The 27237-nt window shown below is 44.5% G+C and overlaps 1 protein-coding gene across 2 annotated transcripts in view; it reads right to left on the bottom strand.

Moving 5' to 3' along the window:
• The window catches only part of LOC143212871 (uncharacterized), a 31601-nt gene extending 4440 nt beyond the window's left edge, over window positions 1-27161 (bottom strand). Inside the window, exons 1-8 of one of the 2 annotated variants that reach the window (XM_076432131.1) lie at window positions 22779-27161; window positions 20908-21709; window positions 19535-20836; window positions 18054-19455; window positions 17104-17263; window positions 12000-12139; window positions 4755-4837; window positions 3024-3087 (exon numbers count right to left, since the gene is read on the bottom strand). In XM_076432131.1, the coding sequence (XP_076288246.1) occupies window positions 3024-3087; window positions 4755-4837; window positions 12000-12097 (245 nt within the window). In that variant the 5' untranslated portion in view covers window positions 12098-12139; window positions 17104-17263; window positions 18054-19455; ... (1 more) ...; window positions 20908-21709; window positions 22779-27161. Of the gene's footprint in view, window positions 1-3023; window positions 3088-4754; window positions 4838-8755; window positions 9239-11999; window positions 12140-17103; window positions 17264-18053; window positions 19456-19534; window positions 20837-20907; window positions 21710-22778 lie in introns of those variants that run through there. The other variant, XM_076432132.1, reaches the window with a different exon arrangement.
• Window positions 27162-27237: the final 76 nt, after the last annotated feature.

Raw genomic sequence — 27237 nt, 5'->3', positions numbered from 1 at the left:
GCTCGATCTTCGGAAAACGCAAAATCAGAGTACCCCCTGAGTCGCTAACGGAGTCTCTAAAACTAACAATAAATTCCTTACCACGTAAGAACGATCTCGTAAAGAAAAAGTAAAATCTGAAAGAATGCTTAACAACATGCAACATCTACGAATAAATTACTCTCCCATGCGGACCAGTGCTGTCCGAAGCAGAGCTCGAAACTCACATTTCCCCGGGTGGGCTGAATTGATATGGCCTATGGTAGGAGAAACACAAGCCTAATTCGCCGACAACACTGGTGCGGATTATGAACGCTCGTTATGTACACCAACCACGGTGTATTATATAGGTGTTACGACTAAGCACCTCTGTAAGGTTGAAGTTTTGTGATAGATAGAGGTAAGTTCTCTGGTCGCCGCCAGATGGAATACTAGGCACCTTCACGCTTTTCACCTACGTCGTTCACATATCTTAGTATGGGCTACATGGACACGCTGCTACACACAATCTCATTCTCACGCGTACATGAAAATCGTGAAGGTGCCTAGTCTTCCATCTGGCGGCGACCAGAGAACTAACCTCTATCTATCACACCTTTCCGAGAGAAGTCCGAACACCTCTATAATGCACCGTGACACCAACCGACTTCTTTATCCCACACTAAGCAGACCTAACGACCAGACTGCCTCCGGAGACTCTCTCTCTCGAGACCCGCGTCATAAAACAAGTAAGAACCTAATCATCATCGCTATCCAGCCCTGCTCATCTCTTTCGCTTCTTCCTCCTGCTCTTCCACTCGTTCAACCTGCCATACTTCTCCATGGACTGTCTAATAACGTCCTCGACGTTGTGCCAGAACCCGACAGCGTCGTTGTTGGCTCGGCTGAAGCCGAACGAGCTTGGGAACAGCCAAGGGAAAAAGAAAGTGACCATGCCAAGGACCCCAGCAGCCATAGCAGTGAACGGAGCCGCAGCTATGCTGAAGAGCCCGTAATGCAGAGGATTCACGTACGTGAAATAGGCGAACACGTTGGCTATCGACTCCATGAGGCCGGTAGGGGATAGATCAAAGTCACCTTCCTCATCGTCGTCAGATGCCGAAGACGACGCGGGAGTCAAACTCGAAGGTGAAGGGGAGCTAGAAGTTTGGCTACCGACTGGATCGGCTTCCGGTTGGACCACCGAGTTCAAACCGGATTCGCTATTAGGATCGACGACCTCTTCAGCGCCTGGAGAAGCGTCGAAAGTGTCGGGATCGTTCGACACCTCGTTCACCTCTTCCACAGGCTCTGTCGCGGGTGCTTCGCTGGCTGGTCCAGATCCCAAGATACTGATGTGAGTGCCTTGGGAGATCTCGATGCTAGAGCCTTCGCTATCGCCTGACCCGGAAGTCACCGGGTCTTTCAACGGACCATCGTAATTGCTCTGGGATTCAGGCTGGTAGGCAGGACCGGAACCGTATTTGTCGCTTACCCCGTAACCCTGATCGAGAGGCGAAGGTGTGGAAGTGTACGTGTTCGTATTGATCAGGTGGGAATTGATAATGATGTTCAAGTCGGTGCAACCCTCCTTGCTCTGGATAGTGTTGTTGATTCGAGTGTACGAGTTTATGAGGATTGTCGGGCATCTTTGATCGTAGGTCACCAATGGGGGTTGAGGATCGACCTGATCAGGTACTTTGTCCTTCTCCTCGTACGAGGTGAAGCCTATGTGGACATTGGGGCCTGGTTTCTCAGTGGTGGTGAAGGTTCCTGCATACGCTGTGGACCCTAACGATCCAGGAATCGGTCTACCGTTGTTCGCGGGCCTCTTGGTCCCAGCCAGCGGCTTCTTCGAATCGCTGTTCACGAGATAAGGGTTCTGAGGGTCGATTTGTGGTTTGTTTTTTAGGGACACGTTCCCTAACCAACCGGAAGGCTTCTCAGTCGTGTAGACTGGCTGAGGGCTGAGGGTGTATATCAAACCAGGTCTGAGACCCTGAAGATCGATCGGTCTCAATGGTCTGTTTGGCTGCAGGTTCTGATAGGCGGGATCAAACGCAACACTAACCGGACCGTTCGCCTCGTTGCTCTCCAGGATATGGCTACCGTTCGGCATGAAGGCCGGGATTTTCAACCAGTGCACGATTTCTTGAAGATCAGGGCTCGACATCGGCACCAGATGATTCACACCGTTCGCCATCTGAGGAACCTGAAGAGAAACCACCTGGGGAACCATCTGAGGGACCTTCTCAGGTTTCGAGTCCTCCATGGACGAGGTATACTTCTCGTAATTCTGATAGTCGTTCGCGGATTGAATGGCCCCGTTCGGCCAGTTCTTCCAATGCAAGGGTCGGGAAGAGTTCGTTTTATTCCGGATCTTTGACTTGTTGGGAGCCTTCTTGTTCTGAGAGGAAGGTGACCGAATCTTGGTTCTGTTTTTCGCGCTCGAGTGCTTCGAGCTTGAGTGGTGACGATTCGGCGGGTTCGAACCCCTCGGAGGAGGAACAGATTGGCCAACCGGATCGATCGCGACTTTCGAGGACGCTGTCCCGACGCTCTGCTGAGTCAGCATGCCGGTGATCTTCCTGATGGCCGCGACGTGATCGAACTCGACCGAGGGGTCGACCTTCACGCTGTTCACAGACGAAACTACCGAGACTCCCGGACCGCGGACCCTGGCTACGCCTTTCGGTGAATTATTCAAACCGATTTCCGTCGAATCATCGAAACGCGGAATCTTCGAGACCAAGGATCGGTCATGGTCGGAATTTGAAGCGAGATTTGGCAAGACAGAGCCCTCGGTCCGTCGAAACGAGTTCCGGTCTTCGCCCTGGAATATCTTTAACATTCGGTTATTCGTTCTAATCGGTTCCCCCGCGGGGGTAGAGTCGTTCGATAATGTTTTCGATTCTTTGACATCGAGAGACGCCGCGGGATAGTGGAATGGGTTTAACGACTTCGATCCGTCGACACTTACCTCGCCACCGGTAAACGAATAATTAACGCTATCGGGATATAAATGAATGTACGGAACTCTACTACTTCTGGAATTCCACGTGTACCTGCTATCTTGAATATTCGCCGCGGTGCTGGAGGATACGGCCGGTTTCCTCTGATTGGATTCACCTGGAAAATAGAGAGAAGTTCATGTCAGTTCTTTAGCAGTAATTTCTCGTTCAACAGTGTCAAATATGTTGAAGCAGAAAACTAAAGAAAACTAAAACAGTAGTAAAAATACCACGATGTAGAAAGTAGAAGTTCAAATTAATAAAAATTCTAGAGTAATTCTAGAATAGTGTAAAAAAGATTATATACAACAAAAATCGTCTATTTTTAATTAAAATTGCTTCGAGTCCAAAGGGTTAAATGTTATTACACCAACACGTGTTTTAATTATCATACCCTACAAAATCGGATCGGATATTATGAAAATTGCTATATTATGAAAAAGGAAAGTTCCCAGTTATGAAATTGAATTTTGTAACGCTATTCGGAATCAGGTGCAACGGTCGCAGAGCGATAGTTCCGTTCGAAACACGAGTACTGCACGGATTGCGAGTTTCGTGAACGTGCAATCTACATACGATTCGATTCGTGTAATCGCGTGTTCGGTGATGCGCTTCCCCCGGGCTACAGCATTGACATGATCAACGTGAGGAAATACCGATCGACGGGAAACAGTTGCTTCAGTGGAGAAGCGTATTTGTACTTTGCGCTGAAGAGAAAATTATACGAGTACTGATCGTCCATCAGGAGCTAGCAGTGATTCCAACAATGGCGCGCTATTGACACCAGGCTGTTCCCACTCTTGCGCTTAGGTTCTAGCAGAAACGATCGACATAGGAGCTCACAAATCGCTATGTTACAAGCACGCTAACAAGTTTTTCACTGGCATTCTTCTCATAGACGATCAGTACCTGGAAATATTTCCAATGTAGAAATTGGAGGACTCAGTGCAGTCTTCGCATGAGAATATGAATGGTTAAGAGCTTACGCGATTGAACAGATGATCTTGACACCTCGGGGTTTTGAAAATTTGGGAAAGTGAAAGGATGTTCCTTTGGTAAGAAAGAAGGTAATACCATATAAAATCGAATTCAGGAACAGAGAGTAGGTAAAATTAATTTAATTTCAAATTCTCCAGCTTTAAATTAAATTAATAACTGACAAACTATATTTATCCATTGCGCCTTTATCAGAAACATTCACGTTCCCTCAGAAACGGGTAACTACTGCTACAAGATCAATTACTGGTGCATTTACCTTAGTTTAACAATTCGGAAACTTACACGCGGTACAGTGGAATACAGAGTGTTACATCTACTACTGAACTAAAATAATAAATAAGGACTGAGCCTGCAGTCATTATAAACCAAGAGCAATTTGGAATAATTCTAGCCGCAGCTAGATAGGAGATTAAATAATCTTCTAGGAACTGATATTTTCCTGATCCAGATGGAAAGAAGTTAAAATAATATTGCTCGCGTCAATGTTCACAATTTATTACGCTCGAAAGGAAACGATCGGCGTAGATTGCAACGCGCTTCGCTTGATTAGAGGCTAATTCCAGTCCTCGAATCGAGACTTTCGCGGAGGCGGAAATCGACAGGCATTCGCATCAACCGAATCGCGAATGAAGTCGGCCCCTCCCCGAAGATTTCTTCCTTTTCGCAATTGCAACCGCTTCCTCGATGGCACTTCCTTTCGATCGCTCGTTTTCTCGTAGATCGGGTTCTCATCGACGGCTTTTTCTCCGATATAATCATGCTTCACACCCGTGAGAAATAACTCACCGGTCTTCTGCGGCCTGGCTTCGCCCGAGCCGCACAGCAGCAGGATCACCACTATCTTCGCCACATTCCTCCTCATTTTGACGCTGCAACAGAAAACGAGGACGCTATTAGAGACAGTTTCAGCTCTCAAAGTTTACTACCGGAGTTCTCTAACCAGCCAAATGATTTTTTATTGCACAATTGTTGAAATTATAAAGATGCTCTCGTGGTAAATGATTGAATAAGTATATTTAACAGTGCAGACATTATAATATGAATACAAGGCATCATGTATCGGCTACTTTAAAGCTCGTTAGGTTTAGTGTAGGTTCTGTTCCATGTTAAACCTGAGTGTGCTCCAGTAGGGCCTTATAACTAGTTGGGGCCTTGGGCAAAGTAGAATTTCGAGGCCCCAAACCCCAACTATATAACTTGATGAGAAAAACGTAGAATTTGGATCTTGAATCATGGTTTGTGTTCGGGGCTCCCTTTTGCTTGGGGCCCCGGTCATTTGCCCAGGGCCCAAGTTGTCCATAGAGTAATGCGTCACTGGTGTGCTCTGTCTCTGTGTATACTGACAAAAGTGGCAGAAAAGACCCCGGGCGTGAGCACTCCCATTTCCTCTCTGTACGAACTAGCAGAGAGTATATCTCTGGGACTAGCTAAAAAACCGACATAAGTGCCCCCTAGCGGTTCAATTAAGAGTTATTACGTTTTTCTAGCTGGCCCAAACGCATGTTATGGAATAACTACGACAGAACCAAGGCTCCGAAATTCTTCCACGCTGAACGACGGAAGAAATGACGCAATCGTCGACATAGGTGGTTCCAGGATGCCTCAAGTGCAACCACGAGGCGAATGTTTTATCGTCGATTTGCGTACGAAGGTCTCGATCGAGGCGATCGTTCGTATTCGATTCGCATAGGCCGATCGCTCGAGCAACGACGCGGGTCGCATCGAAATGAGAGAATTTGCGGCCGTTTCGCGTGGTACGGTTCAAACCGTTCAGGAAGACGAGATTAAATTGGGCCTTCGACGCGTTCGCACGGGCCCCTTATTGGGCCCGAAAAATTAAGTTTCTACTGTCCTCCTGAGGCTTCTTAGAGCCTCAATATTGTGCTCCTCTCGTTCATCATTGGCAAGGCTATATTTTGCGGGGGCCTGTGCAAATAGGTGTCGATCCCAGACTGGGAAGTACGAACAAAATAACGACTTAACTCTCCGAACGTGCGAGGCCTCGTGTCAAAACTATGAAAAACGCGTTCGTACTTTAATCGAGTGTTCTGAGATGTATAGGGTGCAAAGAAATGTTTAGCCTCGACCACATCTTCGGGTCGATGAAGATCTATGATAAAAGTTTTACTAAAAATTCTCCTCGACCTTGAATGCTAAGGTCGAACATTTTTCATGCAATGAAAAACAGTTTGACCTTGGAATCCGAGGTTAAGGACAATTTTTTCGTATACCAAACATTTCTTTACACCCTGTATACAGTGTCGAAAGACTTTCCGGAGCCAGATCACGAACCGCACGTTCGATTTCCAAGGCCAACGGTAGTCCTTGACCGTGGACCGGTGCGGAAAGAAACAGAATATTCCCGTTTAGTGGTTGTCCGCCCACGCGCCCTACAACCGAGACCTCGGACCCGAACGATGTAGTAAAACCGTCGATCCTCCGGCAGTTTCTTCTCTCCCCTTTTTTCCATACCGTTGCATTTTTTAGTCGTTGATAATTGTGTCCAGTAACGGTACCCGGGTATCGGTCTTTTTAGTCCTCGGTTTGCATGCGGCAACGCTTGAACTCGCCGTGGCGCACGGTACGTTGTCTGCAGGACAATGAACAGATTTTTAGCATTTTAGCACAGAGGACTACGAAGTAGCCAATACGAAAAAAAACACCTGAGTGTTCATATCTGTAGTGACAAGAATAGCGTCACTTCATTGTGTGGTACCTAATCGAATCTACTTCCAAAACTATTTTTCTGATAGATTAAAGATGTCTATACTATGTCAATGGAAATTCAGTGAGAACACTACATTTTTGGGTACGTCACTGTTCTTCCCAGGACACGACATGTTTGAGCAAACAATAAAATCTGCTGGTACAATTTTTCTTCTGATATTGTCCGATTTTCTGATTCTGATTTTTGTTCTAATGTCCGAACTGCGCTATGCGAAGGTCAAAAGACATCGTACACGTATGCTGCACGAGTCCGATGCGTCTGGACGTCTATCGTTCGTAGCGGTACCGTTAGAGTGTTTAATATGTGTCGCAAATGACAGAGCCGTTTAAACGATTGCCCGATGGGGATATTCCGTCACGGTGTTTCCTCGGAAGACCGTTCCCAAAGAAATTCACGACCTGTTCGGTTCGTTGGGTTTCGGGGTCGCTGTGTTTTCGAGGATTCCGATACGTGGGGATGATGATTTCGGTGAGACGATGGGGATGGGATGGTCTTGGAAAAAGTTATTATCCTGGAAATGAGAAGAGAGCAATTTGAAAGCAATTGTTTTTATAATGAATGTACTAATGAGTGTGACTCGGCAGGTCACATAGTATATTACCAAGTAATATTTAAGTAGTATTTAGAAATTAATTTTTTAGATCTATTACATTTATTTTATGACTCTTTATTATTTCAAAAATGAGGAAAATGAGAGATGATAGTTAGAAGGGTTGTCCCAGTGAGGGGCAATTATTTATGGCAGAAATAAAAAGGAAACCCGGATAGCAAGAAGAGGTCTACAAGACGTCTGTTTGACGTCTAAGAGATGTTCAAGAGACGTTCGTAGGACATTCGGAAGGTCTTTAAGACGATCCTAAGAGAAGTCTTAATGGTCTATAATTGTTAATTAGATTAAAAGAAGGGAAGAGTAAAAATAGATTTCGACAAAAACAAGGTCAAAGTTAAACTAATAAATAGCTTTATCAGAAGAATGCATGTGAAATTGACATAAAAAGTGTAATAAAAATTAAAATCACAATTAAAATCACAATAAAAATTGAAATTGGAATTGAAAATGGAATTGAAAGTGAAATTGGAACTGAAATTGAAAATAGAATTGAAATTGAAATAGAAATTGATATAGAAATTGAAATTGAAACAGAAATTGATATAGAAATTGAAATTGAAATAGAAATTGATATAGAAATTGAAATTGGAATTGAAATAGAAATTGAAATAGAAATTGATATAGAAATTGATATAGAGATTGATATAGAAATTATAGCAAAAACACTAACTCGAACAAATAACACCAATGCTAATACTTACTGCTATATAGATTATGGGTATATAAAAACCACACTGTTTATGGTCTTAAAGACGTCTTTTTAGGACGTAAGACTTTCAGATCTAAAATAGACATAAAATGAACGTCTTTAAGACGTTGTGTGCTATCTGGAATGGACCTAACAGCAGATCTGAGAAGCATGATACAAGAATAGGCGACAGCAGTTCCAACTTAAGGCGGTAAACCCCCAAGTTGAGGTTTTCCAGAGGTCAAAAGCACTAGATAAAAGCTTAATCTAGACCGTGATCGCCCTCAAAAGTCCTACTTTTACGTTTACGAGGCGTAATTTCCATTATTCGGCAGCATGTAGCTGTCGCAGCCTTATAAAAATAGCTACATGCGCAGCTTTCTGCTTCCAAATAATGCAAATCACGTCTCGCAAACATAAAAATAGGACTTTCGAGGGCGATCGCGGTCTAGATTGATCCTTCATCTGGCGCTTTTCACCACTGAAACACCCCATCTTCGCATTACCGAGAAATGAGAAGGCGCACCTCTTACCCTTGCAATCCTGGAAACGAATCTACCCCTTAATTGACCACAAATGCGTACAAAACCGACCAGAGGAAGTTGCCGCTAAATGTCAAGAGTCACCGACCAGGTCACTCGCCAGGTCACCGACCAATCCACCGTTTATATGAATAACTTTCTACAGAGGAGAACGCTTCCGCAGGACCCTCGTTGCGTTTCTCTTGAAGCCGTGTCGTTGAGAGACGTGTGAAGTCTTACCTGAATGGAGTGCTCAAGGACCACGTTGAAGCAGCATTTAATCACCGGACACACGAATGAAGATAACGAAAGAAACCCCGGGGGAGAACTATAAACCGACGAGGGAGATACACGACACGTTAACGAAGAAGTTAACCGAAAGGGACACGACACGTGAACAATAAGAGGAGCAAAGCGAAAAATCGAAGAAGGAGACGATCTATCGGGTTGGAGGCCCGGCTAGGTACTGGGGACGAACGCGAACGGGACACCGGGAGTGTCGTCTAGGTGGACGATCTTTCGACAATGGTGCACGGCTGACTGAATCCACGACGAGAACGTCGGAGAAGGCTGGCCGCGTGCACGCAGCTGGCCACCGGGTGAGCCCGGCAAGCCAGGTAATCTAGGAAGGTGGAGGAGAGGCGCCTCTCATGCACGAGTCATCGGGAACCCGTTACTCCGTTGGATACGAACGAGATCTGCTCGGGTTGAATAACCTTCGCGCGATGCCGGGCTAATGCTGAAGCGTGTAGGTACACATCGTCGTGACTACCTTGGCCGATCGCCGAGGAACTAGGTGAACCCCGAAGATCATCCCAACGGACCCGATCGACCCGATCGACCCGATAGGGCGCCAGGCATTCCTAGGCATTCGCCTAACGAGACATGCTGGAATGGATTCGTTTTTACTCCCGACCGAGAATTCTTCGGCTTCTTTCAGGAAAATGATCTTCTTGCCATGGATCTGGCAAACAATGGCTTACTCCGGCGTCTGGGAAATGGTCCAGCGACAGCCTCAACCTGCTAGGAACCATTTTAATGATCGTGTAACGAGAGGAGAATTGTCTCAGAAAAATGCTACCATCTTCTTGCAATGGCTTCTTCCAATGGACCATCGACAATTTCAGCAGAGTCTATCATAGTGGGATTCCGCCTGCAAACTCCATCCAAATACCGTAAGTAATGACGCAATTCGATGGCAAATTGATAGCAGATTAAGAGCAGATCGCATTCTGGGGTTTAATCGTCAGAAAAATTGGGGAAGTTACACACAGAATGGTTTCTCGTCTTCCTTTCTTCGATTTCGCTATATCAGACATTGACACTGTTGCGTTAAACGATGAAGAAAGAGCAAAAGCCACGCGGAAACTTGTTCCGAGCGAGCGGAGAAGGCACGAAACCGTTCGGCCGAAACGTGGTCGCAGAAAACGCCCGAATGTGTGCGAACGTGTGCGAACGTGGCGAAGCGAGGGCGGACAGCCGTTTCCGGCACTCGGCAACCTATTCGCAGACCTGTCCTGCGGATATGGAAATCCACTAATTATCCAATTCGACGTGAACAACCCAGAAAAATGATCTGACATGTGCCGCGCGAGGACAGCTCTTGTTATAATTTACTTCGCACGGGGCATCTAAGTTCCTTATTCTCAGAAGAACGCAAAAAGATATTCCTATGAATGTCTTCAGTCATACTTTGCGAGCAGAAGGCGGTCATTTTGGTGCCAAGACATGCTTCGAACAGGATTTGGTCCTTATTTGCTTCGAATTTGCAGATCAACACCTGTCGCCAAATATGTACCGAGCCTAACGTGTAAACAGATAAGTCGGTATTTGGTGACAAATCCATACCAAATGAAGAGCAGATTGCTTACAGGGTAGCTGTTACAATCAGCGTATCTGTATACAAAACAAAAATTCTCTACATCGTACTCACTCTTTATAAAATCCGTAGGCTAATCATACTCGCTATCATATTCACTTTTAGCATGGAACAGAACCTATATTTTAACATGCTAAATTATAGGTTCCACGCTAAAAGTAGGTCAGAGTTGGGCATTAATCGATATTAAAATTTTAATCATGATTGATTGATTAATGTATACGATTAAAAAAAGAAATCGTCGAAAAATCGGCGATTGATTCAATCGATTGATGAAGTTAATCGCCAAACGTTGATTAAATAAAGAAATCGTCGAAAAATCGGCGATTGATTTAATCGTCAATCGTTGATTAAAAAAAGGAATCATCGAAAAAAAAACATAAAAGCACGTAAACAGAATTTGTATTATGGACCAAACGACAATACACCTAAACTCAGTTTACATTTTTTTCAGTATTCATACAGTTCTGATTACGTATATCATTTGGAAATTTCAGCAGTTAATCATTAATCAATTATCCGATTGACGATTAATAATCGTTAATCGGAATTAACGATTAATAAGTATTTAATCGGTAACCACAATTAGCGACTAAACGAGGAGATTAATTGTTAATTGCGATTAACGATTGAAATAGAAATTTAGTCGTCAATCGTTGATTAAATTTTTGCCCAACTCTGAAGTAGGTACAGTAAATATTCTATGGACGCAAGAAGGTGTTCAAAAAAAATTTTTCCGCGCGTCGTATTGGAAAAACCACGATTTTCTTGAAATTGTGCAAGTTTAACGAATTTTCTCAACGTTAAAAAACGTTCTTACCATAATCTCCCTATTTTTCCCATATTCTGCAAAGTTTTAGCTTTAATTTTTAAAAAATTTCATCGCTCTACCTCATTTCTATCGAAAGTTCTTTGATTTTGTCTCCGATTTGGACGAAAGGTCCCACTGTGCGCCGCAGGGGCCACGAAACTGCCTCGGTCGCCGAGCAGTGTAAACAAGCCGCGTAATCTGATCCCGGGTCGGGTACATCGGTGTGACCCACTACTAATCCAATCGTAAAAACAAACAAGTTTCATTTATTGCACGAAGCGATCTCATCGGTACGTTTTTTTTTTTGCTGCGCTTCGGTCTCTGTTTATACGTGCTGTCCTTTTCTACGTTCGATTCGGTCTTTGAAGCAGAAAAAAATAGTGTCTCTCTACGAACTATGCAAACGGAACCTCCCCGAGGCCCTTGCGTCCATCGAATATTACCTGTATCACCTATGTATCTCTGTCTATACAAAAGTGAATATCCTCCTCTCTGGTATAATAAATTGTTTGCTGGATAGCGAGGTTTCCTGTTCGCAGAAATTTGGTCTGTGATCCCTGGTGTAGAAAATTTGCCATCAGTTCGGGCGAACGGAGTAAAGAGAGCGATAGCTTCGTAGATTGCAACGAGAAACGGTTCGGAGCCAGCGTTCAGAGGCATTTCCATATAAAACGAAGTAGGAGCGTTTAGATATACTTGGCCGACAGTGTATGCAAGGGTGAAAAAAGTCGACTGGCAGGAACCACCTCCCGGAAGATGTGCATACGTACGATATAATAGGAGAACGTGCTTACCGTCCCAGAATCGTGGTCAAACGTGGCTCTATGTGGGACATAGCGGCACTTCTTACGGCCATGGATACCTTTCCCATCTGTTGGCAAACGATGCCCATCGACGTTACTGTCGCCAGACCATTTCCATGCTTGTGCACCGCCTGGAAAAAAGAATAGACATTAATACTCGCGTTTTCTCATTATCGCGAATACTTGTCGGCTCTTATCGGGTTCTTTCGAACCTATTGTCGATCTCGAACGAAACTCGTCAAGGTCTCGTTCAAGAATACAATACAGTGAGTGCACAAAGTATTTGTACGCCCTTTAAAACAGAATAACTTTTTTATAGTTGTACCAAAAGAGACCGGATGTTTTGTAAGCAATTAGAAGCATTGTAAGCAAAAATTATAATTTACAAGGTTACATGCAAAAATAAAAAAGGCATTTTTTAACTAACATAGATCTACAAAACATATATTTTAAATTTTCATTAAGAGACCAAATAGAAAGTTTTAAAAAATGTTTCTTTTATTTTTGCATGTAACCTTGTAAATTATAATTTTTGGAAATCTTTTTTGCATATCATTTCGTAAACCAATGCTTCTAATTGATTATAAAAAGTCAGGTCGTTTGGTACAATTATAAAAAAGTTATTCTTTTTTTTAAGGGCGTACGAATGCTTTCTATACTCACTGTATGTACAACATAATATTTGGAACGTATCAGGGCAATTAATTAGTAGACTCCTCGAGTTATAACGTGTGTTTGAAGCACGGGGATAAGGTAAATCGTTTAGAACCGAAGCTCGGATGTAGATCACCGTAGATGACTCGAGACTGAACGATTGACCCCTGTAATCGGCTGCGCGACTAGTAATTAAGAGGTATTTACCGCATCCGCGAATCTCCGGTATTAATTGGAGCTGAAGAAAGTACACATTTGTACCAGCAATAAAATTTTCAAGGTAAATACAATGGCACCTCAATTAACCGGCTTGATCGGGAGACAAACAGCCCGGATAAATTAAGGCTCGATGGATAATCGAGACCCGAGGGAAATAATGAAAATTTACATTACATTCCGAAATAATTTTTTATTTTTGAAAATTTATTTCCCTCCATAATATAATTATATTTAATTGCATATTTGTTTATAATCGGGATCCTACTGTATTGACAAAAGGGGAGTCGTAGTAGAATAAATATCGTCGTGGGGATGAATCTACACCTCTGGATCGGTGGACATTTGAAAAAGAAACTTGCCGCAAAATCATTTATAACAAAGAAAATTGTTGTTGAAGCTTCTTTTTACATCAATACCTTCCACTCATCGAGAAGAGAAAAAGTTTGAAAGGAGCCACGCGTCGCAAACAAATAGTTATTGAGATATAAGCTGTCAAAGTTCTTGCAAAATTTGATTGGGCTGCTCTTTACTTCACCGAACTCAAAATTTGTGCCTTTCTCCTATAAATTATGATATATTTGGTATGTAATCCAGTAGATTTGAACCCGGGGCGGCTGCAGATCGAAGTTTCGATTCTGTAGGATCAATGGTTCAGGAGTTACGCTTGCTTAAAGTTGAGCAATCTGCAGTGTTTTTGACAAATAAGGGCGCCACTATATTGATTTGTAGTGATGGTCGCGCGCCGCTTACCGAACAGAATAATTAATAAGTTGGTGGGTGATTAGGTGGAAGCTCACGGTCGTCACTACAAACCAATATGGCGGCGCCCTTACCGGTCAAAAACACTGCAGATTGCTCAACTTTAAGCAAGCATAACTTCTGCACCGTTGATCCTACAGGATTGAAACTTCGATCTGCAGCCGCCCCGGTTCAAATCTACTGGATTACATACCAAATACATCATAATTTATAGGAGAAAGGCACAAATTTTGAGTTCGGTGAAGTAAAGAGCAGCCCAATCAAATTTTGCAAAAACTTTGACAGCTTATATCTCAATAACTATTTGTTTGCGACATGTGGCTTCTTCCAAACTTTTTCTCTTCTGGATGAGTGGAAGGTGTTGATGTAAAAAACGACTTTACCAACAATTTTCTGTGTTGTAAACTATTTTGCGGCAAGTTTATCTAACAAATGTCCACCGATCCAGAGGAGATGTAGATTCGCCCCTAGAACGGATGACCATTACTTTTTATACACCGTGTAGAGGGAAAAATTGTTTGGAATGTTGACCTTGCCAACACATGTGAAGACGAAAGTTATCGGAGCTCGTCTTTCGTCAATATTTACCATTTTCAGACAACATTGTAGTCTACCCAACATGCACATACCCAACAACCATAATAAATACATCGAAAGAATTCAGCCTTTTACGATCACAAAGAAGAAAAAAGGTTGTTAATTCGATTAGATCCACTCCTGCAATATTTATATTCCAGGTACACGTCGACTATTTACAGTTGATCGAAAGTATACGGCCGGAAAGTGAGTAGCTCGCGGAGAGTCGCTCCGGCAAAAAGTATTCTGGTCGGACTGGTCGAGGTGCACGGTTGCGTTGCGTCGGGGGCAAACATAAATAATTAAAAGCGACGCATCGTTAAACGGGAGCGCTTCCGCGACGAGCACCGTTACCGATCAAAACACTAACGTGATCCAAACCAGTCGGCGGCCGGTCTCCATCCGACAAATATAAACGGTTTGTTCTATTTCGATGTAAGAACCGAGAAGATTAGCTCATTAAAACCTATACTTTGTCTTAAGAGGATACGCGTCCGGAGATTCGTTCCGCTAGATCCCTCGCTAATCACTGACAAGCACACTCGCTCGGATCTTTGATCTGCTAACTTATCCTGGAAGTTCCCGCAACGCGGCTTTTAGATTCACGCTCCGATGGCGAGCGATAAATCGAACCATATCGTCGGCTTGCTCCTCGGCGAGTATGGTGATCGACGTAAAAACTTGACAAATCGAGTATGTGGCGAAGCACAGCGAGGTCATTGATCGAGAAGAGAACGAAAGTTTCGGAGAAGCGAGGAGGCGCGACGCCGACGAAGGAAAAAGTGATGGTGCTCTCTGTCTGTCTGTGTGGTTGACGTTGTTAGCGTCGTTCGAACTTTGTTTGTTCGTACGTGGCCGGCTAATTGCTAAGAACCACTCGGAGACCCGTTCGAGTCGATCCGTTCCTGCTTTCCAGTCCTACTAAATCTTTCATTGAGTCAGAAGAAAAAGAAGAAGAAGACAATGAAGTTGCTCTGCAACGTAGTCGATTCAACAATTATTAGGCCATCGGTTGTTGAGAATGTCCGAAGAGAAGAAGAGTCTCTTCTCTTCCACGAAGAACATGCATCTCGCAGGATCTTACCCTACAATGCTAATTGCTAAGAACCACTCGGAGACCCGTTCGAGTCGATCCGTTCCTGCTTTCCAGTCCTACTAAATCTTTCATTGAGTCAGAAGAGGAAGAAGAAGAAGACAATGAAGTTGCTCTGCAACGTAGTCGATTCAACGATTATTAGGCCATCGTTTGTTGAGAATGTCCGAAGAGAAGAAGAGTCTCTTCGCTTCCACGAAGAACATGCAGCTCGCAGGATTTTACCCTAGAATACTAATTGCTAAGAACCACTCGGAGACCCGTTCGAGTCGATCCGTTCCTGCTTTCCAGTCCTACTAAATCTTTCATTGAGTCAGAAGAAGAAGAAGAAGAAGACGATGAAGTTGCTTTGCAACGTAGTCGATTAAACGATTATTAGGCCATCGTTTGTTGAGAATGTCCGAAGAGAAGAGAGAGTCTCTTCTTGCACGAAGAACATGCACCTCGCAGGTAGCATGCACCTAGAATACTAATTGTTAAGAACCACTAGGAGACCCGTCCCAATCGATCCATTCCTACTTTTGCAACGTAGTCGATTAAACGATTATTAGGCCATCGTTTGTTGAGAATGTCCGAAGAGAAGAGAGAGTCTCTTCTTGTACGAGGAACGTGCAGGATGTTACCCTAGAATGCAGAGGACGTTCTCCAACAAGAGAGCAACGGACGCTAATTATTTTATCGAATTGTTGTTTTGCGAGAACATCTGCAGCGTCCTCGAAAAGGAGATAGCTGGTGTCCACTTCTGACTCGTGTCTCCGGCGAAGTGCAATTTATCAATTCAGAGAGTAATCAATTTCACCATAACCACTCTATCGCGAGTACACGTGTCCGAAGTGAAAATCTATCTGCTATCTCGAACAGGAAACCGCAGCGATTCGAAGCCTCCGAACTTGTTAGTCTTGCAATCCCCTCGACACTTTAATGTATTCTTGATCATTCAAACGGAGACCCTTCGAGTCGAAGCAGGTTGATCAGACATCGAGCAAATCCCAGCACGCTCTGCCGAAATCAGAAAACAACAGATCACGGTAGTTAGAGGCTAATCAGAATTTCATGGGGGAATTCATCGGCGATGGCACGCTCGCCGCGTTTACAGACGTTTCCCTTTTTTCGTGCTCAATGTAATTAACGACGTGATAATTAACGCGCGTCCCTGTGAACCGTGAAACGACTGCTTCCAGTGAAACGGCGTTCGCTCGTTAAAATTGCTTCCAATCGGTCTTCGAGAACAGATTCGTTCTTCCTTTTACGCCTAGTCACCTTCCATGCGCCTCGGGCGCTTCCAACACTCTCCAACGAATCCGAACTTTTAGTTTTCTCTACGAACTCGAATTTCGAACCTACGCACTTCTTTACGACTACTGATAACAAGGTGTGCAGATATTGGAATATTAATCCGTACTAAAAATATAAATAATGTTCATTTCCGCATTTTAAAAAGAAAGTTTCGAGTCTGCTCTAATGCTGGCAACAAAAATTCTTCCGTCTATCAGCGTTTATTGCCTACTTCGAGCTTGTTGAATGTTGCATACTTTACACCTTGGTAATTATGCCTAGACATTACTTCATATGACTAGCATCGACTTTTTACGGAGTTACGTTATGAGTTTCGTCCAGCTAATTAATTGATCGCAACATTGTGCTACGTCTTCGAGATCAACGTTGGGCCTAGCACGAATATCTCCTAGAAAATTAGAATTTAGATTGGTAACTGTGGACCCAGATCCCGAAGAAGTGTAAGGGAGAAAAAGCATTGGTCCCCTGGCTGGAGGTTCGCAAAGGTGCAGTACTCACCCGGTTGGAATCGTGACCATCCTCAATCCTTGTCTGCTCCAGCGGCTTAGCCAAGGCCAAGGAAATGCGGGTTGGCCTTATTTCGATCGGCGCGCAACGACGCTTCGATCCTGCAGATTGACGTTTCCACCGTAGACGTAGGCGATATCGCTTTCTACTCCTGAAACGTAAGACGGGTCTAGATCAATAAAACGGGACGATTAGGAATACTTTATTGTTGGCGATCCGCGACGAGTATCGGCTATCCGATAAGGAAAGCGATACTCGAGGCCCACGATGTTCCCATGCTTTCTATCGGTCGATTTACTGGCCCGCGATACTACCTGCTAGCTTGTCTACCTACATTTCCTGTTATGACTTTTCGCGTCCATTCCAGCCGATAGAATCGACCTCGTATGCAAAACTATCGCTGTTTCGTCGAAATAGATGATCGTAACTGTCTTCCTATCCTCGTCGAACGAAAAATCCGATTTATAAGAAGGACGAGTCCTCGATCAGGAGAGAGATCCACTGCCGCGACAGTGACACGCATCAGTTATCGTCGGCAACGTTCTTCTAATCACTGGCTAATTGGTCACGTAAATTATTCTTATCATTGACAAGCTTCGCTCGTCTGAGCACTGCTAACCGGTTTCAGACGTCCTCCGAGATCTCATCGATACGTCTGACCATTTTTAACCCTTTGCACTCGAATTATTCGAAACAGTTTTAATATTATTACATTCGTCTGTATTCTATAAATTGTAAGAAGCTCGACTGTTGTATAAAAGAAAACGATTACATAACGGTGAAATAGATTACACAGAATGAAAATGTTCTGGATTGGAAGAAATGTCTTGATTTTGGAATTAAAACTGCTTCGAGTCCAAACGGTTAATATAAATGAAATAAAATATTTTAACTTTAACCCAAGCGTACGATGGATCGGATACACTTAACCGAATCCTCACCTTCGATGCGTTCTTCTGTTCTTCGGCTCCTTCCTTATTCTTCTTAGTTGTCCGTGACTGTATTCAGGAAACGAAGCGCGAAGCAGCTCTCTTCGGTCTCTTGTATCGCCCGATTACCTCTTCCCGTCCTCTATTATGTGTAATTATCGTTCGTTTTTACAGGTCGACAAATATTATGCTCCAGTTTTCCCAGTCGCAATTTATTCGCAACATTTCCACACATCGCTCCGCCTTTTTTTTTACACGTCCTGCATACTTTCTCGGAAGCGTGCGCTCCTCCCATTCGTTCCTTGTCGTTGGAGCAGTTTTCTTCGGGGATTAACATTGATTCACGGATGGCGAGTGAAGCGAACGCTCTCAAAGTCGTCGTCAACGATTCGAGAAGCTGTTCTCGACTGTTATACTGGAGAAAAACCTCCTAAATCTCCAGTCTATAAACAGGCTTAATGTCCGCCATTAAAAGTCCTGCATCGGTGCTTCCTCGAAAGACAGCCTCCGCTTGACAGCTGGATTTCTTCATCATTCAGTTCCTGCTTCTACGATCAGGTCCAGGAAATTTTCTTGGACCCCTCGTTTCACGGTTCATAGACACCAGTCCCATCTGTCCACCTGTTTTTCCTCCGCTTCCGGGACCGTGTCCTCTCGTTAGGCTTTTTACTGTCCCGCCAGCGATTGCGATCGACTAATCGTCATGGTGGACCGACGAGGACGCGAGCCGCGCGAATAATGAGCCTCGATGAATATTCCTCGACCCGAAGCCACGGGGGATAACGTCCATTCTAATTCGAAGCTAGATCCCGGGAGTCCTTAATCACCGTCTCCGATCGACCGTCCCTGTGACCGTAATTCCCAGGACAAATTATCCTCTTTATACTCGTCCGGCCCGCTCACGTTTCCACGCACGGATGCTAATTGGCGGGAAACCGAACACGTGTTAGCCGCGATTGCGTGCCATCTGAGAGCGTGCGTCTGCCTTCGTGCTCTAATAAGGCCGTCGAGGAACATTCAATTCTGGATGCTCGATCCTGGGACCGTTTCCTTCATTTTCACTCTCCCGGCTACCTCCCCATTCGTGCTTCAGATCATTGTTTCCCGTTCTGCCATTATTACTCGTTCATTGTCGTTCAGTGTCATTCTACTTCTCGTGAGACGCTCGTACACAGTCGCGGCGGAGACAATACGCTCTGCTGCATGCTACCAGGTCAATCGAGCTCTCGAATTCTTCGTGCGAATATTCAATAAACTTTCCGTCGCCACTCCTTGCAGAAAGATTGTTTGAATAACTTCGAGGTCCTCAACGAATGCATTCGTCCTTGGAAACATCAGATTCTCCACTCAACGCGACCCTCTTCGACAGCTTCTCAAGGGTTTATCTCACATCTTGGTTCCGGAGCGACCGAACCTGCAACGAAACCTCTATTTAAAAATCCAGTAAACATAGACATTGAAGATCACAACGTTCATCGAAGAATTTCGCAGACCTCTTCGTCGACATCCTCGCAGGAGATGTCGTAGGACATGTTGAATAAATTCAAGCTTCGCGCGACATCCTTTGAGATTCGTCCCTCGAAGATCCTCTACTCAAGACAGGTCCTGAAGTGTGTTCTGAATTCGCGAAACGAGGAGGATGATCTTCCTGGTTGTTGGACGTTCTCCAATTGTCGAGCGAGCCCGCAGGAACCACTATCGATCCCCTGACGTCTGTTGAGTGTCGAAATAACACTGAGGCTGGATGGTGTTCCGCCGCCCCCGTTGTAGCTTCTCCTTTCCTGCGTCGAAGTCGAGCCATTTAATAGTGGGGACTCGGATATCCCTTCTTTCGTAGAGAAGCAAACACGGCGGATGCTATTCGTGTCCTTGGTGTTCGCGATCGCGATATCCTCGTCGCCGAGACCTTCTCCCTACTGGCTGCCCGTATTCTTTCACCTCCTTCTTTCGTCCTCCTCCACCACCTAGTTGTACGCTGCTTGTTGCTGCTTCTTCCACCTATTCTTCTTCTTCTTCTTCTTCCTCATCCTCGTCTAGCCACAACGTTGTTCCCACGATTCTCTCGTTTAACCGGTAACACCATTCTCGCGGTTAATACCGCTCCTCGAAAGTGGAGATTCGTGTCGATGTTTTCGTCCTCTGTTGAATCTGCCCCGGAAATGCTTGCCGGCGATACTTTCGTGGTTCCTCGACTTCCGGTGGCCACCAATTCGGCAACTGTACTTGCCCAACGCTCCCTGCTGCCTGACCAGTCTGAGTTTCGCGCTAGCCTTCACCATTTCATTCGTATGAACGACCAGAGTTGCTAATCCTTCGACTGCGGATCTTTATGCGTTTGTAGCAAAATTGAGTAGATGAAATTTAATATCGTTGAAAAATTTTAAGAATTGAAGACGTTAATATCGCCGGCTGAATGTACGAACCAGGTAACTTACAATTCTTAACTTAACTTACTCAAGTAAGTTACTTAACTTAACGTAAATAAAAATCTGTATTTATTTTTTATCTACAGTGAACACACTGCTCATTAGATGTCGTAGATTACTTTGATAGGTTACCCAGTTTTTACATTAAATTCTACTTGATTTTCTCTTTAATATGCAGTAAATAACTCAAAATGTCCAAATTTCAAGTTACCTAGTTCTTACATTCAGGCGGCGATATATTAGTTTCTATTTCTTGCAATTGACGCAGATCATGCTTATTTTGCATAAAGATCCGCAGTCTTAGTTATTCGTAGCCTCTAATTTGGCGACCATTCGCGTAGGAATACCCAAAATGGCTGCCCAGCGACTCTGTAATTGATGACAGATTATTAGCTTCAAAAATTTGGAGACAGCTTAACTATCAGAAAGCTTTTACTTACAGTCCTGCCATTCTAACATCCTTTCGGCTGCGGTATCTGTGTAAACAGTTTCGGTGGCCATTTTAGGTAAAGCAGATCTGTTTGCACGGATATTTTCTACATATAGAAAGTGCATATTTATATTCAATTACACGCGGCACCGTCTTTAGAAAATGCCACGGAACACTTTCTTGTTACATGATACACTTTTTCCTCGGCATCGTTTCACAACGGTAAATCAAAAAGCGACGATTTTCCGAGGTTTATCGGCTGGTGATACTGGAGCAATAACGGGACGAGACCTTGGACCTAAAAAGCATATCGTTTATTAGCATCAAGACCAAACTATTTCACGGACACGGACAAAAATACGTTCCCGTTACGTTCTGCCTTATTTAATATTCCACGGGTCCGAAGATTTTTGCCGAGCTCATCACAGTCAGCGACCACTCCAGCGATCCCAACTGATTTTTAATTGAGGAGACAACGGGGAAGAGACGGAAACCCGCGTAAACCGTAAGAAAGTGTCGTTCGCGGCGCGTTTTACGTTGTAACACGCTGGCCGACGCTGGTAACGGACTAATTTCCCGTGACGCAAGTCCATTATCCTCCAGCATGGAACAAGCCATTGTATCTTGGTATTTGCATCGCGATCCTACTCGATGTGTACCCATGTACCCAGTTTCTCGAGCGCCACAAGCGTAGCATGTGCCGTTTTCCCGTTGAGAAGACGGGCCTCCCATTAGCATATTAAACGACTAGCGAGAAACTCTTTTCTTTGCTAACTCGCCGCTTAGCAGATCTGCTAACGAGCAAATCTGATCTGCAACAGCAGAAAGAATGCATTAACACGAAACCTACCACGAGGGGTCAGATGACCCATTTTAGACTTTTTATTTGACGATTACAGTAAATTGCGTTTATTGTCCAACAGCCTGTGTTCTGCATGGACAGTGATCGCATAACGACATTATCTTTTTATGACTGCGTCTACCGCGCCGAGAGTTCAAAAGAAAGCCGAACGTAGAGAAGGGCTGCATGGCAGTGGAGTGGGTAGGCACTGGACAGTGATCGTATTGAGTATTGAGATTGTACAGTTATAGGAACAAAACTGATCACACACACTTTAAATCAGAATAACTTTTTTATGAATGGACCATACAGCCTGAATTAGTGAAAAACAATAGTAAAAATTGATTTTTACATATAACGAAATTTTAAAAGATGTGTTTGGTCAACTTGTATAAATTATATACGCTCCGAAAATTTCATTGAAATCGGTTAATTGGTTTACGAGTTATAATCGATCAAAAGTGGTAAAAATTGCAACTTGTAAAGATTTGGCCTTTTTACCACTTTTGATCGTTTATAACTCGTAAACTAATTAACCAATTTCAATGAAATTTTCGAAGCGTATGTAATTTATACAAATTTACCAGATACATCTTTTAAATTTTCGTTATTGGCCCAGCTAAAAAACTCGTAAAAATAGACGTCATTTACCAAATTAATTCTTCATGCCTTACAGAGAAATTCAAGTCGTATGATCCATTCATAAAAAAGTCATTCTGATTTAAAGTGTGTGTGATCAGTTTTGCTCTTAACTGTCGAGGTGTTTTCATGGAGAATTGATTGAATACATTTTTTAACTCCAGTATACATTATAGTAAAAATCGCCGAATATATAAATAAATTTAATCTTGTTATTTCTATAATGCCATTCACATTAGTCAGTTTTGATGGGCGGTAGGTTAAGCGTTAAAACTGAGAACAAATTTCAAAGTTGCAGATGATAATAGGGGCTTAATGGGCGCTAGGAAGGCAGTTGAATAGTATGATGTTAGTTCAGCGAATCGTGCTCCGAACGGACGGATAGTCACGGCAATAGGTACCGTTAGCAATAACACATCCCGACGATTGACTATTGTAGCGTAATTGGTAAGCACGCCACTATCGCATCACCTGCGCGAGCATTGGAATCACTCGGAGCGACACTTACGTCGTCGAACTGCGTCGTTAAACGAAGGAAAAATTCGATGGGTTGGCACGCGTATTTGAATAACACTTTATAGCAAAACGTTCGACAAACAGGTAACATGCGCACGTCGATTACAACCGTGCGAGCCCAGCGGACCGAGTCAACTCGGCGCGGCGCTACGAACCTGCGTTTTGCACCTATCAATTATAAATTTATTTACTTATCAATGCCATTGAGCAGACGCGAGGCGTGACCATCGTGTAATCATCTTGTTAGGCGCTCTGCCGGACAGTAATGAACTGGAATTACTAATCGACCCAGTCAATCAAACATGCCTCGAGCAAATTTTCATCAATGTCTGTAATTGTACCTTGCGAGCAAAATGCGGTCATTTTCGTGCCATGACTGTGCCAGAAGCAGAATTTGGTCTCTGTTTGCTATGAATCTGCTGACCAAAACTTGTCAACAATGCCAGGGCAGATCGAGGGCAGACCCTGCCCCCGTGTAGAGGATCTGCCGTCATTTTGCCGTCGATATGGCATGGAATTCTGCTGCAAACTTTGCATCCATCCAGTGAACAAACATGCCCGATTTTCGACAATAGGCGGTGCCAGCAGAACAACATATTTATGCGTCCGAATAAGTATCGCTTTATGCTGGGACAGTGTGCCGGCACAAGCTGAGGGCAGAATGAAGGCAGCTTGGTCCTTCGTTTAAGAGGGCAGCACGGTCGCACTAATGTGGCGGACGGCGGATAATATCCCTTGTGTAGTTGTAGTTAATCAAAATGTACAGATTATTTAAAACCTTTCTACCTTTAGCATGTATGCACAAATTCTCATTATAAGACTGTAAATCAATATATTAGCGAGTAAAGAGTGGATATTCAAAGAAATTTGGTAAATTCGATGAGACTGCGACAGCTACATGATACCGAATAATGCAAATTACGCCCCGAAAACGCAAAAGTAGGCCAGTTTGGGACGCTTGCGCGCTAGATTGATCTTTTATCTAGCGATTGTAACAGCGTAGGGGCCCCAAATGTGCATTGGCGAGACGTGATTCGACAGAATCCGGACTGCAATCCTCGTGTACGTATACAGTGTCTAGCGGTGTGTGAGTGTGCCACCACTCCGTAGGGACCGAGCTGCCTTCATTCTGCCCTCAGCTTGTGCTGGCAGGGTGTGCTGTCCAAACTCGAGCAGATTCCGAGCACTCTCTGCTTCGAGCGCGTTTTAACAGCTTAATGCTCGTCATCTGTTGGCATCGTACGATTGCAGGCTGTGCTCGATGTCTGCTCGAGGCAGGCCTATCGACAATATGGTGGCAGACTGCTTACTGAGGAGATGTGCGAATCAATTTTCATTCGTACAGCCTACACTTTCGAACAGAAGAGGTCGAGTGGTTATTCGACAGCGTTGTTGTTACATGAGATTGCTCTAACTGAATCTGGTGCCATTTTTTCAGGGTCTTTCCCCGCGGAATCGTTTACAGCCACAATGGGTGTCGGTTCTCATAATTAGAAGCGTTCACGTGTAATTTCGAGTAACGCGACACCGAGCACAATTGACACCGTGCCTTTTCGCCAGCGAATCATTCGCCAATTGAATTGGATAGCCTGATAGGTTATCGCGTGCGATCTTCATGTTTCAAAGAAGATGGTACTCCGCGAGGGACAAGGCGTTCGCGAAAAGAGCAATGAACGTACACGTACGTACACCGAGCCTATAATTAAGGAAACAATTATTATTGCGGTACATTTGCACGTGCGTAGCCCAGTTTCGCGGAGTGTGCGCCGGCGTCTCTCGGCGTAACGACGCACCGGAGAGTCTGCGAACTTTTTATGAAATCCTGTCGTCTATCGCGTACATTCCAAACGGCATTCCCGGTGACACGCTGTCCACCGGAACTCCATCAGATGTTCAGAACCACGAACGATCTTCTACAAAGTGTCCGACCACCTGGCGAATCCACGGAATTATTTATGCGCAGCTAGTTAATGTTCGAACAATTTCTACGTTTTCTCAAAGCATATAGTCAAGCTTCTGTCAAGGTGCTGCAATTCCTACAATATTTAAGTATTTCAATCTTAAAAAATGCTGTTGTGTAGTCCAAATCATAGAAAGTACTAGTGTGATCTCTTTCCAAAAATTTCCAAACAAGACGGATTGGCCGGGAGTCCCCGGAATCGAAGTTGATATCCAGAGTCCCGCTGAATATGTGGAACTGTCCCGGAATTTCAAAGGAAGCTATTGGAAAAACTCATAACAATACAATTTTAGATTCTGATTTATTATTATTATCATGTGTATAAGAAGACCACGAGGCTCGTGTAATAATTATAATTTAAAAAGACATTAAAAAACTCACAGAGAAGTTTGGCAACACTAACGCTTGCAACCGGGAACCCCTTGAACTTTCGGCAGAGAAGATATTCTGCTTTTCGCGGTCTTCCCGAGAAGTTTGAAGGATTAACTGGACGATGGGAAGAGAATTTTTGAGTGAGAACGACATGGAACGAATTCTGTTGGAAAAATGAAGCACGGATGACGGGTAATTTGCCGGATAGGCAGCCTGGAAACTCAGTTTATGGGTCAGGTAATCGAGAAAAACGCGTAGTTCCGTGATTACCTGTGTTCCAGAGCTGAAAAATCGATGGACTCGTAGCACCGAGTGCCATCCGGTTCACAGGCCCCCGGAGCCACGGAAAATACGGTGCTCGAGGCATGGGTCGGCGATTAATCCTGAAATGGACTTTCAGATTCCCAATGATTAAAATATTAACTGGGTAATAGCTTGCATCCAGCAGTAGACTTTCCATCGGCCGCGAATGACTCCGCACGGATTACCTGATCCCGTGGGAACCGCTGCAACACGGAGGTAACAATAAATCAGGCTTTGTTCTTCCTCCGTGAACGATTTATTGTTGCTCGTGGGCTTGATAGCCCAAGTTTTAGGAATTTTCTCTGGTACAACTTTCGGCGATTTGGGCCTAGCGAACTAATCGGCGATTAAATTAACCTCCAAAAGGGAGGTTGGTGGAGGAAGCAGGAGTTTGAGGGGTCCCTACCGTGCCCATCCTTGTAGTACGGTGACCATCTCTAAATTAAATGAGGAAGGGAACCAAGATCTCGAAACCGAACGCCACTGGCCTCCCTCCCACGGTGCGTCGTCACCAACCCGTAGAGAGGGGGTAACTGATTCCCCTCGATTCGAGTCAGTGCCGCCCGATTGAGGAAATCGAGGGGAATACATTTTACCCCCTCTTCTGATGACCATACTAATACGTTACCAGTCCACGGACTTAGTGAGGGATGTTGAAGTATGCTCATGATGCTGGAATGGGATAATGGAAAGGGAAAGGAGGAGAGGAAAAATCGACCAGTTTTCCTCCAGTCCTCCATTCGGAACAATAGCCCAGTAAGCAAACACGCTCGATTTTGGACAGTAGGCTGTGCCAGCAGAACAATATACTTCTGCGTCCAAATAAATATCAGTTTATGCTGGCAGAGTGTGCTGTCCAAAATCGAACAGATTCCGAGCATCCTCAGCTTTGAGAGCGTTCTAACAGTTTAATGCTCGCCATCTGCTGGCATCGTACGATTGCAGGCTGTGCTTGATGTCTGCTCGAGGCAGGCCTGGCTGACTGGGAGAAAGATTAGCGTGTCTCTAGGAACCGTAGTCTGAAAAATATTGTTTTAAAAAATTGATGCACGTCAGAGGGTTAAATAGGTTAAGTACTATCGAATTAGGATCAAACTTGGTTAAACGGCTGGGAATCATTGAGCCGTGCGTGCACGCTCAACGCGCACACACGTGCACAGCCTCCAGTCAATTATAATGGATCATCGCGGACGATGATCGTGTAATTTCCGACAGACGGATGGAGGGTATAATGGGCGAGAAACGACACCGCAGCCCCGTACACGCCGTATGCTTGGTACGCACTATGTACTGCTTGAAATTTAGAACGCGAGGGGACTCTCGGGCCAGCATTCTGTTCTGTTCATTTTTAATGAAGTAACGGTGCCGAAAACCTCAAATTATCTCCGCGAAGTTCAACGGAAGTGCTTAGTCTTCCTGGGAGGCAGGCTCATTGTGGAATCGGTCGGACGACGACGGTCGCGTTCCACTTTTTGGCAATCCGACGGTGACACGTATCCGCCGGAAGCTAAGCGTTTCGCTCGCCGATCGACCAACTTCCGTTCTCCAATCGGCGAGGAACGGGACCCGCAATTTTCTGACCGGTTACGCGAAACGATCTTGTTATGTTTCACTGCTCGCGCTGGCCGTCGGAGGAGACATTTCCCAAACGTTTCACCAGCGTTGCAGCCAGCTCAGGGTGTCGGTGTGTCTTCGACCCCCTCGCGAAG

The sequence above is a fragment of the Lasioglossum baleicum genome, chromosome 10 (genome assembly GCF_051020765.1).
Source record: "Lasioglossum baleicum chromosome 10, iyLasBale1, whole genome shotgun sequence".
Lineage (NCBI taxonomy): Eukaryota > Metazoa > Arthropoda > Insecta > Hymenoptera > Halictidae > Lasioglossum > Lasioglossum baleicum.
This window is presented reverse-complemented; position numbering and strand designations above follow the sequence as displayed.